This window comes from Caretta caretta, chromosome 1 (assembly GCF_965140235.1).
Source record: "Caretta caretta isolate rCarCar2 chromosome 1, rCarCar1.hap1, whole genome shotgun sequence".
Lineage (NCBI taxonomy): Eukaryota > Metazoa > Chordata > Testudines > Cheloniidae > Caretta > Caretta caretta.
In genome coordinates, this window is record NC_134206.1 from 158,465,712 (window position 1) to 158,486,458 (window position 20,747).

General features: G+C 40.8%; 1 protein-coding gene across 6 annotated transcripts; it reads left to right on the top strand.

The window, feature by feature from the left end:
• The first annotated feature begins 80 nt into the window (after nt 1-80).
• On the top strand, nt 81-20,667 carry U2AF1 (U2 small nuclear RNA auxiliary factor 1). Of its 6 annotated transcripts, none has more exons than XM_048865322.2 (8): nt 81-220; nt 4,656-4,743; nt 8,643-8,709; nt 13,767-13,816; nt 14,692-14,790; nt 17,246-17,379; nt 17,850-17,942; nt 19,952-20,667. In XM_048865322.2, the coding sequence occupies exons 1-8, from the start codon at nt 177-179 to the stop codon at nt 20,106-20,108; spliced, it is 732 nt and encodes a 243-aa protein (XP_048721279.1). In that variant the 5' UTR covers nt 81-176; the 3' UTR covers nt 20,109-20,667. The 6 variants fall into 6 exon arrangements, with proteins under 6 accessions (XP_048721279.1, XP_048721270.1, XP_048721305.1 ...); XM_048865313.2 differs by lacking the exon at nt 8,643-8,709 and adding an exon at nt 9,614-9,680; XM_048865348.2 differs by lacking the exons at nt 81-220; nt 8,643-8,709 and adding exons at nt 452-556; nt 9,614-9,680.
• Nucleotides 20,668-20,747: the final 80 nt, after the last annotated feature.

The window sequence follows — 20,747 nt, forward strand, 5'->3', positions numbered from 1 at the left end:
AGCGAGAGAGAAGCGGGCGAGGAGCTGGGGGGCGCATGCGCGGATGGCAGCAGCCCCTCCCCCATGCGCTGGTCAGTGGCTGGAAGGCGGTGGGCGGGGCGGAGCGTTTCCGGCGCGAAGCTGTGACGCGCTCAATCGGCGCCGGGGGCTCTCCGGCGGTCGATCGGTGGTGGGAGATGGCGGAGTATCTGGCCTCCATCTTCGGCACAGAGAAGGACAAGTGAGTGCCCTGTGCCCGTAGCTGCGCCAGCAGCGGAGGCTCAGCGCTCCGGGTACCCTGCAGGGGAGAGATGGCGGGGGGTGGGCTCGTGCGGCCCGTTCATATAATGGGTTTCAACGCGGAGTCTCCCCCTCGCCCCCCCGGGTTCGCGCGCCATGGAGCGCGCGTGCGCGCGCCCTGCTTGCGCCGCCGCCGCAGTTCATTGCTTCCCGGCCTGGAGCAGGCGGAGCGGCCTTGGCGATTGGAACGTGGCGGCGCGCGCTGCCTTCTGTGGGTGTGAGAGGAAACTGGGCGGCGCGCGCTGCCTTCCAGAGACCAGGCCCCCGCGCGCAGTGGGTAACCGCCGTGTGGGGGAGGGGAGCTGACTGTTCCCAGGCCGAGCGGGCTGCGCGCGGCAGAGAGTCTTTCCACGCGCTTATTCGCCGATCCCCATGGGGAGCCGGCCCGGACCCCTCCGCATTCTGAGGCGGAGGCTCGGGTGGGGAGGGAGCGAGCACTCTGTGCGCGCGGAGCATCACCCCACGTGCTCTCCCGCGCTCTGCCTGGCTGTCGGAGTCTGCCGCCCTGCTGCGGGCACGCGCTCCGGGGCGCGCCTCCCTCCGGGCGGGCTCTCGCGTCCCGGTTTGGAGCCGTGAACAATTGGGGATGGGGCCCAGCGCTGCGCCGAGGGCTCCTTTCAAAGCGTGCCCAGGCTAGTAGCTCCCTTCCCCCCGCCGTCCTCTATAGAGCCGCCTCTTCTCTGCTGCCGCCTCGACACCCTGTGGCCGCATAAATCCAGGTCCTGCTGCTCTGGATTACAATAGCGAAAACGACCCTCCCGGCTCTGCTGTCGCTTTGCTGCTCGTGAAGCTCTGATCAGCAAAACCCCTGGAGCCGTTGCTGTGCTCATTCAGGAGCACTAATGTATCCTCTTTACCCTTGATTGATGTCTGGGAGATTCATTTTTGCAAACTCCAGGGCCAGCAGTCTTGTTTCGTTTGTTTGTTTTGTTTTGCTCTTAAAAAGATAAGTTTAGGTTCTCTAGAAATGGGTGATGCCGTTGATTCTGACATTGCCCCAGTGGATTTTTGATGGCTTATGGTCATCCTTCTGTCAGAAAATGAGGGTAGGTGGCTTTTGAATTTTGCTAATGTTGCTGCCTACTTGATGGAATGGATGATTGATAAATCGTGCAAACATTTTTGATCCCTTTAGGGACTAAGCATGATTTTCCTCCCACCCACCCCACCAGTCACATTCATTCTAAGTGAGGAGAATTGAAAATGAAAAATTTTGAAATTGTCATTGAGTTGAAATTGTTGGGGGTATTATGAATTAGTAGAGGTTTTGTAGTTATGTTTTTAGCTTTAGATTTGGAGTGAACTCTACTCTTTTTTTTTTTTTCCCTTCTCCTGGGTCATGCCCCACCTTGCTCCTGGAAATGGCTGGTTGGCACATCTCTTGCTGTGGAGGAAGGGGCCGGTGTAGCCAGCCACCCCCAGGAGTGGGGTGGGGCCAGGGCAGGCAGGCCGCCTTCCTGACCCCCACTGCGCTGCTGATCGGGAGCCTACACCTCCCATCCTCTCTTGCACCCTAACCCCCAGCCCGGAGCCCCCTCCTGCACCCAAACTCCCTCCCAGAGCTTGCACCCCTCACTCCTGCACCCCAACCCCATGCCCCAGGCTCAGCCAATGCACACCCCACAGTTGAGAATATTACACTGATTTGTGACAATCCCTGAAGGATTTTGGATCTATAAACCACAAATGACACTAATCAAAAGTAAAACTCGTGAAACTAGGTGCAATGTGACCATGTGATCCCTGCACCCAAACTCCCTCCCAGAGCTTGCACCCCTGCCCCAGGCTCAGCCTGGAGCTCCCTCCCACACTCGGAACCCCTTGGCCCCAGCCCAGAGCCTGCATCCCCTTCCACACCCCATCCCCCTGCCCCTGCTGGGTGAAAGTGAGTGAGGGTGGGGGAGAGCGAGTGACAGGCCGGGGAATGGAGTGAGCAGGGCCTCAGGGATGGGGCGGGGGAGAGCCTGGATTGATCTTAACTTCAAAAAGTGATCTTGTGTGTGAAAAGGTTGGAGACCACTGCTGTAATATATCCATCTCTGAGGGTTGTCTACACTTAAAATGCTATAGCATCACAACTGCACTGATGCAGCTGTACCACTGTCGCATTTCAGTGAAGATGCTATCTACGCCGATGGGAGGGGTCTTTTCCTGTTGCTGTACGTAATCCACCACAAGACGCGGTAACTGTGTCAACAGGAGATGCCCACCCCTCAACATAGTGCATAGGAAGTTATGTTGGTATAACTGTGTCACTCACTCCTGAGTCACGTAGTTATACCGACATAAGTTGCTAGTGTAGACTGGTGGTTCTCAGCCGGGGCACACATACCCTGGGGGCATGCAGAGGTCTTCTGTGGGGTACATCAGCTCATCTACATATTTGCCAAGTTTTACAACAGGCTATATAAAAAGCACTGGCAAAGTCAGTACAAACTAAAATTTAATACAGACAAAATGAGAAAGTAAGCAATTTGTCAGTAATAGTGTGCTGTGACACTTTTGTATTTTTATGTCTAAATTTGTTAACAAGTAGTTTTTAAGTGAGGTGAAACTTCAGAGTACGCAAGAAAAATAGAAGTCCTGAAAGGGATACAGTAGTCTGGAAAGGTTGAGAGCCACTGTAGACCAAACCTGAGAGGCAGTGGCTGGGTCGATGGGAAAATTCTTCCATCAACCTACCTGTGATTACAGTGCGGGTTAGGTCAACCTAGCTACATTGCTCAGGGCTGTGAAAAGTTTCATGCTAAGTCAACCTAAATTCTAGGTGTAGGCCAGGTATGAATTAGAATATAATCTTTAATGGGTGTTGAATGTTTCATGCTGTGGTCTGGTTATAGAAGTTGCTGCCTAGAAGCCCAAATAAACACTTGAGCACTCTTCAGCTTTCTTCCATGCCTGTAATTGTGACTGCAAAATGGAATTTATTAAAATCATTTTGTCAATATGCAACATGTGTTATGTACAACCCATTAGAATTAAGTGCTTTTCACTCTGTTCCTCTGTGCTATGCAGCTGGAGCAACAACGTGAAATTTACCAATTATTTAAATTCTGCTTTTTAGCCACTGTAGTGAACATACCAGAGTTAAGGGAGGGGAGGGGAGGTGAAATCGTGGGGACATAGCCAGTAAACATGTTGCAGAGCGGTAGCTGTGTTAGTCTGTATCAGCAAAAAGGAGGAGGAGTACTTGTGGCACCTTAGAGACTAACAAATTTATTTGGGCATAAGCTTTTGTTGGCTAAAACCCACTTCATCGGATGCATGCAGTGGAAAATATAGTAGGAAGATACATATAAACAGAAAACATGAAAAAATGGGTGTTGCCATACCAACTATAATGAAATTAATCAGTTAAGGTGGGCTATTATCAGTTGAAACAAGTTGGTTGCTTTTACAGCTGGTCAAAAGGAAATGTGAAGGAATTGTTGTAAATTGTGAGTGTACGGATAAAGAAAAGTAAATTCAGACAAAAGCAAGGTTATATACTTTGTGTATGTATATAGCCCATATTGGCAGTTTTCACTCTCCCTGCACTATCTAGTGCCTGTGTTTACTTTTCATAACAGGTAAATAAGTCCTTTAAATAGAAGAATGAAGTCCTGTTCTCATTGGTTCATGGGCAGTTTATGCTACTGCGGTACAAATTACCTCTTGATTAGAAAGAGAAATAGTCAAGGCTAGGTCTAGCAGTTGTTTGTATTTGTGAAATTAGAAATACTATGTGTTCAGTTTATATGTTTCATTGGGACCCAGTGGAGCATTGAACTGTGTATTGGGGGGTGCAGGGAGAGGGGGGAGCTAAGCTAGTGGAGTCTGTCTTCCTGTGCTGGGAATCACACCTCCCAGCTGTAGTGTAGATATCCCTTAAGCGTCAACTATTTGACTGTTGGCTGTTTTAGCTAGTGGGATGGGAAGTAGTGTGGAGTGAAGTTGACTGAGAGGGAGGAAGGAATTGGGGTTTGCCTGAATGAAGAGAGAGACAGAAAGGAAAGAAGGGCAGAAATGAAAGGATGAGGAAGGAGGAGAAACAAATAGCAAGAATAGTGGTTACAAGTGAGAATATTTTCCTACTGACCCTGAATTTAACAATCAGGTACTGAATAAGTACACTTAAGTACTTTAGATTGCAGCTGCTCTGCGCGCTTTTGATTGTCCTGGAGTTCAGCAGATCTCTCAGGTCATGGATGAGGGGGAATCAGTATAAGCTAACTAGTCCCATTACTGTCTTGGACTTTATTGATTTGATTGACCTATGTAATTGTGCATTAAAGTTAAGTTGATAGTGTGCATTTTATGTTAAATGCTAATTGTGTATTAATATCCTCTTGCCTTGTATTTCCATAGACTAATTATCTGTTGTTTTTTACTTGCAGAGTGAACTGTTCGTTTTATTTCAAAATTGGAGCTTGCCGTCATGGGGACAGATGTTCTCGATTGCACAATAAACCAACATTTAGCCAGGTTTGTTCTCTCTTGTAGAATTTATGTACATATCTCTTTAAGTGTAGGTTCTAAGCACTTCAAATGAATAATTACCATATCCAAAATTAACTGAGGCCAGAAAATGTTTTTATGTATTTTTTTTTTTCTGGGGAGGGAGTGTTTTTTCCTCCCCAGCATTTATCATGGTCTCCTATCACCCTAAAGGTTGTAGGGAGCAATGCTGTTGTAAGCTTGTCTATAGTAGAGACCAGACAGTTCTAACTGTGCCTTCTCAGAGATGTTTAGGCACTTAAACCATCCCAGATTGATTACACCACAAACAATGGCAGCATGTTCTACCCATCCCAAATGGGAGAACTTCCAAGATTATTTTTTTATAAGCAAATTTGCTTCCTTATCTGACATGGTCAGAAGAGATTCCCCTGCCCTCCTGTGATCTTTGGCCCAGGCTAAAAGCGTTAGCGGTCACTTGCTTAGCGCATTGGGTGTGGAAGGATTGCTTCTCTACCTGTCTAGCTGCTTAAGGATATACAACAATTGGCTCTACATATTATCCAGGTCTGTGGCTGGTTAAATGTTACCTGTGAAATGAGGAGTGGATATAGGCTATAAAGAGGGGGGCATTGGTTGACATGTATTTTTGATTTATTAGCACTACAGTTCTCTCAAAGAACATCTTCCACACTCCTGGAAAATTTCCACATTTAAACTCCAGTTTGCGTTTACTTGGTTTTCTATCATTGCTGATTGTCAAGATATGCAGGTAAAGAGATGATTTCTCATTTATTAAATTTTTAGCGGTTAGGAAAGCTCCTGTATTTCCAGCTATTTAGCCACAGAAATACAGTATATGCAACAGTGGAAGTGCCTTGCTAATATGCCTCAACCGTGACCTGGGGAGACCACTTCTAATATCTCATCTACAATAGAGTTCTCCCATTTTAACAGGTTTCAGAGGAACAGCCGTGTTAGTCTGTATTCGCAAAAAGAAAAGGAGTACTTGTGGCACCTTAGAGACTAACCAATTTATTTGAGCATGAGCTTTCGTGAGCTGATGAAGTGAGCTGTAGCTCACGAAAGCTCATGCTCAAATAAATTGGTTAGTCTCTAAGGTGCCACAAGTACTCCTTTTCTTTCTCCCATTTTAAGAATCTGCTTTAAAATTCCTCTTGCAAACATAGCTATGCTACTGAGTGGTCAGAAACCATGTATTTTTAAAAGCTGTTTTAATATTACAGTACGGATTCCATAGAAATGTAGGGCTGGAAGGAACCTGAGGAAGTCAAGTCCCGCTCCCTGTGCTGAGGGAGGACCACATAAAGTTTAGACCATCCCTGACAGGTGTTTGTCAAATCTGTTCTTAAAAACATCCAATGAGTGGGATTCCACAACCTCTTGGAAGCCTATTCCAGAATTTAACTACCCCTTATAATTAGAAAGTATTTCCTAATACTGAACCTAAATCTCCCTTGTTACAGATTAAGCCCATTACTTGTCCTACCAGAGAGATGGAGAAAAGTTGATCATATTCCACTTTGTAACAGCTCTTCACATATTTGAAGATCGATTTCAGGTCCCCCCTCAGTCTTCTTTTCTCAAAAGTAAACATGCACAGTGTTTCTTGACCATTTTCCTCAGATGTCAACATTCTTAACCTTTTTTTTTCACTTCAGTTGTTCAAACTGGAGAGAGTCCATAGGTGTACACATTTCCTATATTGTGGCGCCCAGAGCTGGACACAATACTCCCGCTGAGGCTTCAACAGTGCCAAGTATAGTGGGACAGTTGTGTCCTACGTCTTACCTATTTGACACTCCTGTTCATGCACTCCAGAATATTAGCCTTTTTTACAACCATTTTTCGCAACTGTTGAATCATATTCAATTTGTGATCTACTATAACCCCCATCCTTCTCAATAGCACTACCATCTACACAATTATTCCCCATTTTGTAGTTGTGCATTTGATTTTTCCTTCCCAAGTGAAGTACTTTGCACTTGTCTTTGTTAAATTTCCTCTTGTTGAATTCAGACCAGTTCTCCAATTTGTCCAGGTTTTTTGCATTTTAGTCCTGTCCTCCAAAGTGCTTGCAACTCCCCCAGCCTTGATATTATCTGTAAATGTTAAAGTATATTCTCCACTCCATTATCCAGGTCATTTAATGAATATGTTAAATAGTACTAGATCCAGGACTAACTCCTGAGGTACCCCACTGGATATGCCCTCCTAGTTTGACAGAAAACCACTTATAACTACTCTTTGAGTAAGGTCTTTCAACCAGGTGTGCACTCATCTCATAGTAATTTCATCCAGGCCACATTTCCCTAGTTTGCTTATGACAGTGTCATGTGGGACTGTGTCAAAAACGTTAGTAAAATCAAGATACATCATAGCAACTACTTCCCTCCATCTACAAGTCCAGTAACCCTGTCAAAGAAGAAAATTAGGTTGATTTGGCATGATTTGTTCTTGACAAATCCATGCTGGCTATTCCTTATAACCCTATTATCCTCTAGGTGATTACAAATTGATTGTTTAGTATATGTGGGTTAGTGCAGGCCTAGTTGTAGGGAGACTTGGGTTCAATTCCTAACTCTTTCACTGATTTCCTGTAACAACACATCTAATGGATACTTGCCATCCATGCTGTCTGGCTTAAACATGTTTTCAGAAATCACTTTTTAAACCTGAGTTTAAAAGTAATTGTTTCCTAACCTGGACCACCAATTTTCTCTCTGGCAATTTAATCCTTATTTAGCTGATGTCAGTTGAAGTGAACTGCTGGGCTTGACAGGGTCATGTTGTGAATTCAGTCTACTGTGTGTGTGGCATTGGACTTGACACACAAGCTGGATTGTGATGTTGCTAGTGAATCTGATGTGTAATAGGTTGATTATGGAAGTCTTTATGCAAATATTGGTAATCAGCTGTGATAGAAAATTGAGGAACAGATCTTATTAATAGAGAGCAATTGCCATGGTTATATTTTATTGTGTTGTCACCACTGGTGCAGGTATTGGTTTGGTTGATGTGTTAGTAAAATCAGTATATGATTTAAATGTAATTTAACAGGTTCTAATCTCTTGGTGGCATCAAAAAACAAAAGTATTGCACCAGTTAAATTCAATTGGGGATGAAAGTTCATGCAAACTAACATTAAACTTGTATATTAAGTAATTAAATCTAAATCTCTTTGAGCTGATTAGTTATGTGGACATTGGAATTTTATGTAATATTAGTTTACTAACTTAAACATGGTTTGTTTTTTCAGACAACTTGATTTTAAGAAGAACGGTACAAATGTAAGGTTTCAAGCCTGCCTGGTCTAATTCTTCAAGTAAAAAGCAGAAGGGCTAAAAGGATATTGATCTTTATTGAAGGATCGGAAAACGTGAACATTTAAAACTATTATATTATTTAAACAGAAATTCCACCAAGAAACTGCTTGATGAGACAATAGGGGGTATCTAGTTGATATTTGAAAAACTTGATATCTGAGGCAACAGTTTAAAGACTTTACAACATCGCATGCTATGTTCTGTGCACTGATACAAATGCTGCTTTTCTAGGCTCACAGTAATGAATTTGGTTTAAACTAAGATAAATTTGGGTATCTGCATAACTCTGAGCAGCTTGAAGAGCAAGGTGACATACTTCTGACACAAGATGTCATACACTTATCCCAAATAAACAGTTTCAGTAAATATACTTGGGACAATTCACTAGGGAAACCAAACACCGCTCTTTCTTGGTGGTTAATTTAAAACTGTTTTCATAATATGATGGTTTGGATGCAGTTACAGAAGATACTCTGCAAATACAAAAGGAAAAATCTTATGAATAGTTGTCTCTTTGCAATTGTCTGTTATATGCACAGCAGCCAGTAGAATTCCCCTTTTTATTTTTTTTCCCCGCAGACCATCTTGATTCAAAACATCTATCGTAATCCCCAAAACAGTGCACAGACGGCTGACGGCTCACACTGTAAGTCCCACAGTTGGAGAAATTTTTTTAAAGAATGGTGTTAAAGAGCCCACTCCTAATTATGAGAAAATAATGTTGGCTTCTGAGCTGCTGACATAAAGCTGTTGCAAACAGGACAAGTGATGGAACTGTTCTTGCGCATATATCAAGAACTTGGTAAATGTACATGTTTATAAAGTGCAGAAAGTGACTTCTATAAAAAGATAAACTAATTGGACTTCCTTGATTCAAAATCATTTGCACAGTGCATGAGCATTACATCCTGTAACTGTTAAACCCTGTCACTTATTGTTGCATTCATTTTTTTAAAATGATTACATTGCAAGCATTTATCAAATTCTTGATATAATATGAAAACTTAGGTATATTTATGATATACGGTAAGTTGCCCAAAATTGTGCATTTTATTTCACCTTTCCTTTCTTTAGGAAATGGAGATTTCATGTTACACCATGATTACTGTGTTATACATTAGAGCCTATGCTGTTTTTAGAATGTTTTGCGGGGTGGTTTTATTCACTAATTGTTCAGTAAGGCCAAAATCTAACATTTGAGTGTGCTGATACCTTACATATTACAGCTATTACTATGACACTTGGACACCATTCGTTGTATTGGAAACTTTTTTTGACTGACCCCATGTAAACACTTCTATTGTAATGGAGGTGAGCAAACTAACCGTTAAAGTAAAAATACAGTAATCGAGTATCATGAGATCTCTATTGCTTTACAGTGTTAGGTTGGTTCAGAAAGGTCACCAGTTAAGTGAAAATCTCCTCTCTTGGGAGAAAATAACTACCTCTCTTTCAGCACTGAGACTCGGCTAAAGCGATCACCAAAAGGAAACCAGTTTCGTGTTAAATTTCTTTTCCATAATATAAAGTTGTTGCGTTTTGTATTTCAGACCATTGCCCTCTTGAACATTTACCGTAACCCTCAAAACTCTTCCCAGTCTGCTGACGGTTTGCGCTGTAAGTTCATACAAGTTCCTTCACTGGTTCCCTGGGCTTGATTGTCAGAGCTCAGTGTCGACTTAAGCTGGTCTACCATTTTAGCTTAACGGATCAAACTGACCACACTTCATAAAATGTGTCAACAATTTTTTGTCCTTCTCACCCCCACCCCCCCACAAGAATTTGTTTCTTAGGAGAAATTGGATATTTGTCCATTAAATCAAAAAGTGGTTGAAATGATAACCACTGTAAAGCAGTCTTGATCCACTGCTGTCTCCTTTTGCCCTTTTCCCCCTCTGCCACTTGCCTGCATCCTAGAAATATATTTTTGCTATTATGTTTTAAAGGTATGCATTAGACTTCACTGCTCAAAAAGCAGGACAGTCACACATTTACTTAATCCATAACGTGTTTCCCATCATTATGTTAGTGTTGAGAGCACTCAAATTTGGAACTTTCAGACTGCTTGCAAAAATATTTGTCCTAGGCTAATGATGTAGCTCCCATTTAGTGACTACTTTGGAAGATAAATTGGACTGACAAATGCTGCTCTTGTGCAGCTGTCCTTTTGGATAAGTGCTTGTTTAAAATTCTCCCTTACTTTGAAAATTCAAATTCCAGAACTAAGTTACATATTTGCATAGTAGGAAATAATTTTAAAAGTACACTTGGGGAAAGGAAGCAGTTTGGATATTGTTATGAACTAATTTCTTAACTCTTCTGTAGTTAGGAAATGGGCAAAAAGTCTCGTATTGTGCATCATGACAGAAGTTAAATGACTGAGATTGTCAGTTTGTGACTACTGATCTGTCATTACGATTGAACCAATGACACTAGTAGAAAAAGACGTTAAGGGCTTTAGAACTAAAAAGATGGGTGTTATTTTTCTAATATTTTATAACAAATTGAGCATGTGGTGGTAAAGTTTTGTTCATTTATTACTTTTTTAACCACTGGATCATAGCTGGTAACTAATTCGAACTAGTTTAAGTTCCCTGCCCCAATTTAGCACTGCACAGGTGCTCAGGGAACCTGCCCCAACCTTGCCCGGCCCCCAGCCTGCCGCGGCTGAGGCGGCGCCCTGGCCCCAACTATGCCATAGCCTGGACCTGCTGTGGCTGGGGCGCCCCAACCCCAGCCTGAATCCAGGTGGCGCAGCGCGACCCAGGCGCAGCAGGGGCAGCGCTGCACAAACCAGGGTGGCGCACCCGGACCCAGCTGTGGACAGGGCGGCACGGCCTGGACCTGTTGCAGGGCTCCACTCCCTGAATCTAGGCCCAGGCCTGTCACGGCCGGGACGCCCTTCCCTGAACCTAGCCCTGGCCGGACCCGCAGAGGCCAGGGGTGGGGCACCTATCCTGGAGCCCCAGCCCTGAAGCTGCCGTAGCAGGGAGAGATACCTCTCCCCTCCCAGTCCAGGTGCTGCTGTGGGGAGTCCTCTCTCCCCAATGTAGCCCCAGAGCGCCCTCCTGCACCCCATACCCTCAGCCGGAGCCCTCACACCCCTGCACTCCAATCCTCTGCCCCAATCCTGAGCCCCCTCCCACACTCCAAACCCCTCGGTCCCACCCCACCACATGATTGTTTCATGCACCGATATGAAGTTGGTGTCTCACATCACCTCCATATTTGTGCACATAACAAAATTCATTCTACGCATGGGTGGGAACAATTAGAGGGAACACTGGTTACCAGCATTTAATTAGATATCATTCTATTTTATGAAATCAAATACTAATTTCAGAGTGAAATGTGATTCATAAGATAAACAACTTATAGGATAGCATAAACAACATATCTTATAACAAAACTAATGCCCCTGATTAGATGACTGACACTTAATGTCAGTTGTCAAACTGGAGCTTTTCTTTAGAAGTAGAATGTTGCTTATGAAGTTTGTCTAGGTTTATAAAGTTCTGTTGGCCTGTAGGCTTTTTGTTATAGATGGTTATGGTCTTATTACTATCTGTGTATTGCTAAAAATATGCAGTTGGATGTTGGGTACTTCCTACACATCAGCTAAGTTCTCAGTGAGCTGGTAACTAATTTGAACAGAATTATAGTTGCTTGGTTTGCTGTGCAGCTGTTTAGATTTTATTTGCCCAGACCCTCCTGGAGTTTGCAAGAGTCTTTAGGTAAACAGGTTCTCCAAACTAGAGTTTGATATTAATATTTAAACTTTAGTTTGTCTTGATAGATGAGTAATTGTATAACAGAGCCTAACTATACCTGGTATGGTAGAGTTATAGCTCTATTTTATCAATGGGTGTGCTGAAACCCTCCCCATATCTTTTCAGCTTTGTCCCTATTTAAATACTGCATATATTCTTAATGGATAGCTATTTAATGTTGTTGCTTTACTGTTTTCCTCTCCATTGTTGTCATAGAGGATTAACATTAATTTTGACTAGTAATAGTCTTGATTTTATCTAGTAGTTGGGCTTCTCAAGGTTCAGACACTGGTAGCCCTGGAACTTGAATATTTGTGAGATCTGTGTATGATGCCTATCCTTTCCATCTTAGAGGGACACTCTCAAGTACTTCCAATTCCTTTACTTTTCTTTTTATAATCTTAGTTTGGCAATGGAATGTCCATATCAGTTTTCAGCACTTTCCCATTTCGTAAACTTTGATCGTGCTCCTTTTTTCCAAACTGATGTTTTTTTAAAAATCACTCCGATGTTAGTGTGCTATCATCCTTATGTTGGCACAGCCCTGGGAATATGGTTAGTTATGAAACTGTCTCTATGTAGTGAATGTTGACTAAATGTTTGGGAGTTCTTTAAAATTGCTACATAGGCGAGGGTCTCTTGAAAAGCAAACATGTTGAATCTGGAAGGTCAAATATCTTGAGCCAAAAATACTTGACCAGTGTCCCTTTAACCTTATAGAGGAAAATCGTCCACAGTTCCACGAAGATTAGGTAGTTTTATTGGTTAATATTAAGCATCTTTCAGTAAAGATGAAAAGCTGTTCTAAATGGCATCATTTGCACTGTGATCCAGAAATGGCTGGGTTCAGAACACCTGTTTTTGCACAGTGACTGAGGCAAATAAACATAGCTTTATTGGACCCTCATCCTGTCGTATTGCAGGTTTTGCTCAGAAAAGCAATGGTGTTGCATTTTAAAGGTTAAAATATTGTTCTTGCATGAAGTGCCACCTCTATTTTAAAACTACTTTACTTGATTGTAATAAAGCCATTTAACTGAAGACTTAAGCAATCTGGCTTTAATGTATATAACTTATTAAATAAAATGTATGGTAAAATGGTGTAGAATTGGAAATATCTATTGTAATTTATTTTGCTATACTTAATACTTTGAAAAATGAGCAAAATTTTAATTTACGTTAGTTTTTTAGCAGCAGGCAAGCAGCACTCACCTGCAAAGGCCAGCTAGGAGCACGAAAATGATCTAATGTGAATATATGGCCAGCCTCTCGCATTAAAAAACAAAAACAAGACCATTCTGCAGTATTACAGAAAGATAAATTGGCATTAAAAATAAAATGGAAAAATGCTTCCTACAACAAAGCCACATAGTTTCACTCTTTACTGAGAGAACAAGAAAAGTGTATCTTGTATTCTGAACAAATTCAGTGGATCATGATGAGCTGCAGTTTTAATCACAGCAGTGATTTCTCAAACTAGTGTATTTATACTGGAGGAGTGAACATCTTTAAACAAAGCTCCGCCTTTAGGAAGAGAAATATTAATAATAACCATGCTTTAAAATAGTTAACGTGACAAAGCACTTGCCTTCTGTGTAGGTAAACCATTGGTAGATAGAGGGTGGGGTTCTACATTTAATCAGTCACATTTCAAAGTAAATCCTTTCCCCTTAAATTTGGCGTGTACTATTTGGATGCTGATTAAAACTTGTCTTGATTTGACCATATTAGTATCACATACTGAGATATGCCTTTCTTTTGGGACTCAAAGCTGCTCACAGTTATTTTTAATACTCCTTAATGATTAACTACATGGCATCTCTTATGCTTCGGTAGATGACTTCTTCTGTTCTCTAAAATATATTTTGTAGTATGTTCAGAGTCTTGTCATTCAAATATTGATTCTAATCAGTATGACTCTTGGAATTTGTAGGTGCTGTGAGCGATGTTGAAATGCAGGAACATTATGATGAATTCTTTGAGGTATGTTGAAATTCACTGTTTAAAATGCATTATATTCTTCAAAGGCAAACATATAAAGTTTAGTCGGTGGAAGTGAAAAATTAGAAAAATAAACTTTCCAGCTAATCCTTGATGGGACCAAAAAAGGAAGACTATCATTCTCTAGATTTACCACTTCTAATTCTGATAAGCAGTGCCTTAAATGCACATTACAAGAAACACTCCCTGCCCCAGAGAGTGTACTGTTTAAATGATAATAAGATTGGATGCTGGGAGTGATCAGGGAAGGATGGTGGAGAGGGGAAAAACACAAATTAGACATTTGGTTGCTTGACTGATATGTGTATCCTGTTAGTGTCTAGATGTTTTTCGTATAACTTCAGTTTTACATATAGTCCCTGCTGTAGTCTGTTTAAATTGCCTATAACTCTATTGTTTATATTAGACCTTGGATTAAGTTTCAAAACAAAATACTATATGGTCTATTTTTGGTGTCTCCCCCATTCTGCTTTTTTCCTCACACAGCTGAGTTAAAAAGTATACTTCAGTGTTAGCAAACAATTAATAAATTTGGAAATGTAGTAGACTGAAGGATTGGCTTTTCTTTCCAAAAGGCTTTAGTGTCTTGTATATCTCATTTTCCAAATAAAGAAAAGTTACCTTTTTGTTGTGTCGTTAATTACCTTATCCTTGTAGTACTCACGGTGTATTAGATATTCTCCATGCACACAGGCTGATGCAGTGGCTGCCCAGAAATTTACAGTCTTAGAACAAAAATGTATGAAGGGTGTTGGGAGAGAGAATAGTCTTCCTGCTTAGTAATGATTGATTGTCTTGTAGGTATGTTTAATCCATCTAATTTGCACAGTGTTTTTAATAAATTTCTCTATATTTAGGAGGTCTTCACGGAAATGGAAGAAAAATATGGTGAAGTTGAGGAGATGAACGTTTGTGATAACCTTGGAGATCATCTAGTTGGAAATGTATATGTAAAGGTAAGATACAAAAGCACCTCTGCAATACGTCATGAATACAAATTTTTCTTTAATATACACAATTAACATTTTCAAAACGTGGTGACACCTTTATGAAAGTAAATACCTGTACGTTGGAGTGGTTATGTATACATGTGTGTAGATTAGAATCCAAACCAGGCAGAAATACGTTCCCTTACAGTTGATTCTGTCTTGTTTTCATAAGGTTTAATCTCACCTTTTTAGTTCTGAAGATATTTCCCATAGATGAACTGTTGTCTGATTTACATTTGGGCATTGAAATTCAGAGCGGTGAACTATAAAATTGTTAACTTACAAGTATGATTGTGACATGCTCAATTAAATGTTAATTACTTCATTGTCGGAGAAAGGCCCGGTTGTGTTCAGCAAATGCACTTGAGAGGAGTTTCTGTTTACACTGAATGTCTTGCAATTCCTCTGAAGCCTCTCAGAACAGAAGCACCAGATGGTTTTAAGGAGAAGACTAGAATAGTTGGGTTCAGTTTTGACTTCAGTTGTGACCAGGATCAACTCAGTCCACTCGATTAAAAAATAATGAACTGTCTTGCTCTGTGTTAATTTGTGTGTCAACTGGTTAAACTACAATACAAGTAGATTTTTTTAAAAATAAAATTCCAATCAGTTTTTTTCAAATGTTTCAAGACTGTTAACTTGTTTTATATTCTCCCTAGTGAAATGTAATAAATGGCATATTTACACTGTTGCACATTACAGTATTAAACTTTAAAATTAGAAGTACAGTATGCTTAAAAGGGTCAATCAGATGAAAATCATACTTTAAAATTCTTGCCCATCTTGCTAGCAGTTGAATTTATGAGAACTGTCATAACTTGCCTACTCTTTGCAACTTGCTCAACTTGAACATTGAGGCTAGGCTTTTTTTTTATAATGTTGATGAGATCATTACTCAATCTGGAATAGAATCATAGAATATCAGGGTTGGAAGGGACCTCAGGAGGTCATCTAGTCCAACCCCCTGCTCAAAGCAGGACCAATCCCCAATTAAATCATCCCAGCCAGGGCTTTGTCAAGCCTGACCTTAAAAACTTCTAAGGAAGGAGATTCTACCACCTCCCTAGGTAACGCATTCCAGTGTTTCACCACCCTCCTAGTGAAAACGTTTTTCCTAATATCCAACCTAAACCTCCCTCACTGCAACTTGAGACCATTACTCCTTGTCCTGTCCTCTTCTACCACTGAGAATAGTCTAGAACCATCCTCTCTGGAACCACCTCTCAGGTAGTTGAAAGCAGCTATCAAATCCCCCCTCATTCTTCTCTTCTGCAGACTAAACAATCCCAGTTCCCCCAGCCTCTCCTCATAAGTCATGTGTTCCAGACCCCTAATCATTTTTGTTGCCCTTTGCTGGACTCTCTCCAATTTATCCACATCCTTCTTGTAGTGTGGGGCCCAAAACTGGACACAGTACTCCAGATGAGGCATCACCAATGTCGAATAGAGGGGGACGATCACGTCCCTCGATCTGCTCGCTATGCCCCTACTTATACATCCCAAAATGCCATTGGTCTTCTTGGCAACAAGGACACACTGCTGACTCAGTAAATAGGTGTAAAAACAGATTAAATGAAATGGCATTTGTACAAGCCTGACCGTGAAGGGGGGCAGGGGGTAACTGGGTATTTACAATAATTGCTGAGATGCATACAGCCATTTTAAGTGTTCCTAGTTTTATCCTGACACCCTTCTTAACCCCAATCCTTGTCCCAGTTGCATGTCCCCTTTCATTGCCCACTCAGACTTCTGACTGTCCTCACAGAATTTTGATGGAATTCGAAAAGTATTGATCACATACTTACTTTCCAGTCAGTTTTGCTTTCTGGTTCTTATGTAATTAGTACTATGTATTGTTTTGGAGTGTAAACACTGAACGATGGGATATTGGTTTAAATCTCACAGAATCTTGTTATTGCACACTTACTTTTTTGAACTAAGTGTTTATGAAACCTTCTTAGAGAACATAAATTCATGGTCTAAAATGCTTGACAGCCTCTTTAAACTCTAATTGTCCAGTAAATAGTAAGTTAGATAATGATTTTGTATTCATCAGGCTGATATACTTGCAAGTTATGTTATCTAAGTCATATTCCTCACAAATGCCTGCAAGACCAATTAGTCTTTTAAACATGGAATGTTAATATTCAAAAAAATTTTTTAGTCTGGAGAGAAACCACTAAGTCCTCTCCAGATTGCCTGTTCATGTTTAAAATGTTACTGCTTAAATAATAAACTGAATGGACCCACATATGTTTTATTAAGACACCACTTTAGAGTAGGGTCAAATAGAATATAAAATGGACTTCTAGTTTTATTACTGGCCTTGAGCACGTGTTAAATATCCAGCCAGGAATTAAATGGTAATGTTTGACCTATTTTATGTAACATTTTGAGAATGTTAATTTTACTTTCTTCTCAGTTTCGTCGTGAAGAAGATGCAGAAAAGGCTGTGATTGATCTGAACAATCGCTGGTTTAATGGTCAGCCGATTCATGCTGAGCTTTCACCTGTGACTGACTTCAGAGAAGCTTGTTGCCGTCAATATGAAATGGGGTAACGAAATGATATTTGCTACTGCTTATTTATTATAGTAGCTTAGAGAGACCTCCAAGTTAAGCTTTTCATGAGTAAGGTTTCTCAAGTGCATTTCCAAACGATGCATTCAGTAAAAATACAAGAAAATACACTTAAAGCTACCCTAACATATAGATTCTAGAGCAAGCTCAGTTCACATACCTTAGCACCCATGTGCACTCAGTCTCTTCATCTCTACAAAAAATTTCCCTTCACTTTCAGACATTCATACACCAGGCACACAAGTAATTCCAGTAAATTATGCTCAAGTGTAACTCTGACTTCAGGGCAATTAAGATATTTTACCAAGAGTCATACTTCCCAATGTTTAATGTTACATTAAAAAAATCACAGATCAGTTAACGTAACCCCTCAGGTTTATATAGAAGAAAAGCTAAGAGTATAAATTTGAAATGTTTTCTTTGTGGTAATTTTCTTCTACTCCACAGAGAGTGTACGCGAGGAGGATTCTGTAACTTTATGCATTTGAAGCCCATCTCCCGAGAATTGCGACGTGAATTATATGGACGTCGTCGTAAGAAGTAAGCATTCGTATTTTAATTTAAAGCAAACTGATGCAAATAATTTAGAGAGTTTTTTTTTCCCCTAAGCTTTTTGAAGACACAAAGAATAGGATCTGACTTTGAGGAAAGTTGTTTAAATCATTTTTTCTTCTCCCAATCCAGTTCTGTTACGGAATCGCAATCTGACTCTTCTGTAAATCTTCAAGACTTAATCTGGCTTTATGGCAAATTTAAAAAATAATCAAAAATGGAGAGTGGCAGAGAGAGTCAGTAATGTGAAGTACAGAGTTTCCCCTCTAGGTTATCAGTTCATATCCATTCCATGTTGGGAAAGTGAAGTCTGATTGTTGCATGTGTCAGATGAGTTGGTGATCTTGGTTCCATTCCTAGTGGACAGTTGCCAACATCACAAAATTCCATAACGGTTGGTGCTACTGTTCCCCATTGGTAGGCATGCTGTGTATCGAGTGGGCCATAGTCAGAGTTCCATGCAGTGGCAAAAAGGTTTCTTTTAGTCTTAATTCAGGTACGTTGGCGAATGTTGCATTGCTGCTATCAGTATGAAACCTCTTTTGCTGTTAGGACTTCACTTTCCAGTATTATCAATGAAACACTTTCACAAACACAAAAATGCATATTTTTCTAAAAATGCTGTTAAATTGTCTTGCAATATTTCGGGAATTGGAGGAGTAAACTTAATTGTGAAAAGTTCATATTGCATTGTTTCCTGCTTTCCTGAGAAATTAAGTATTAATTAATTTTAAATGGAAAGTGTCAGGGATTCATTTGTTTGCCTTATTTATGCTGAGAAGGTTATATAATATTGTAAAAAATGTGCTGCTGACTTAAGAGCCACGTGATTACTTTTCTGGTTCCCAACCACTTTTCCCCTAGTCAGAAACACTTGAGCTCGGCCTCTTTTCCTGAAAAGCCTTCCTCGTCCTTTCTTGTGAGATTGGATTTTCAAGAATGAATTATATATATTTAAAGATGACCGGCAATATTGTGACCAAAATGAGACTTGTGCCAAATGACCCAAATTACAAGGGGCAAAGTAGACGCTCAGCACAAATGATCTTGCTTTTTCATCTTTTGCCTTACACATACACGCTTCTACCCATCTCCAAAAAAGCACCACACATTTTTGCTGTGACACACCAGAATGCATCATTCTTTCGTGTCCTAGATCACCAAACTCCCCTGAAATACAAAGTTGGTGTATTCACAAGTTGGGGCAAACACAGTTACTCAGTTCAGCTTTGAGCTCCATAGCAATGCCTATAAATAAAAAATCCTGTAGTTCATATTTAGTAACATAACTTTAAAAAAATTTAAATGTATAATTTTCCGTTTGGTAATACAACGGACTTACTAAAGCCTTTCAAAATCCTTCTCAAAGATTTTTGGTGACCTTCCTCCTAAAGAGGCTGGCTCTGGAGCTCTGAGTAGCTGTGACATAAGAGATGCATTTTTGGGCTCCTGCAGCTCACTGACCTTACTGTGTTGGTGATGGAGAAGGTGGAGGGAGACTGAAGAGGAGGAAAATGCTTTGGTTACATGCTACTTGGGAAATTCAGTACAGAAAATCCTGATTTGTTAGGTTTTTTTTATATATAGCAGTCCCTATGGCCTGTACGCTTGCAGTGTACCATTAAATCTGTAAATGGCTACAAAAGACTTTTCACAGTGCTGCAACTGGTTCTGCATAACAGTGCAATTAACTTAGAGGGGTACTTACAGGGAACTGACCCTTTTCTGGCCATTCAGACAAGTGACTGCAGTTAACATTTTTCACTATACATACTGACCCTTCACTGCCTAAAACTGAAGAATTCTGTAATGATGGCCTTGTGGGCTTGAAAGTGCTGGGCTCTTAGGTGGTGGTAGTACCTAATCACAACCTTATTTCGAACTCTACTTCTTTTTTCTGGTGTTTTCATTTGAACGATTGATCCTTGGTACTCTGTAGAATATTGATGCATTGTTTCGCTATATTCAAGAGCTACAATCTTAATGCTTTTTTGCAGGCATAGATCCAGGTCAAGGTCCCGTGAACGTCGTTCTAGATCCAGAGATCGTGGTCGTGGAGGCGGTGGCGGAGGAGGAGGCGGTGGCGGAGGAGGAGGAGGGCGGGAACGTGATAGGAGGCGGTCAAGAGATCGTGAAAGATCTGGTCGATTCTGAGCCATGCCATTTTTACTATATGTCCAGTAGAAAGTGTTGTAGTCGATTGACCAAACAAGTTCCTAATGAGATTTTTTTTTAAAAAAAAGATGGGCTTCTGAATAAAAATTTGTAGTGATACAGTATTCTTTGTGTAACTTGTTTCTTGTGGGGGAAGTCTTTTTTTACTGTCATTCCTCTTTCTTGACAAATAGCTGGATTAACTATGCTTGCGGTAAAGGTGACAAATGTATTGGAGGTGTGCAAGTTTTTACATTCAGGTATGAATTAACTGTTAAGGAAAATGTGCATGCCTGTGTATATAATATAAAATAGTATATTATATACATGGATAAAGTGCTATATTGCTTAAGAGACAGTTACAATTTAAGTTTCCCTTTCTGCTATGCTGTCTGCTTTTTTAGGTTAGTTTAGGCACATTTAAAGGAAGGCTGTGCAAAGTGCATTTATTTACTCAGTAGAAATGCTAAGTTACAAAAATATGTATGTTAATAGAAGTCTGCACTGTCTATCACTGTGACTGTGGCATTTACAATAAATCCAATTCATTGGTGTAAAATCTAAAGCCTATTCTCTAAGCCCTCTGGAGTAGTCGAGTTGCTACTCCTGGCTGTGCCAGAATTCATAGTTAAGCGGGTT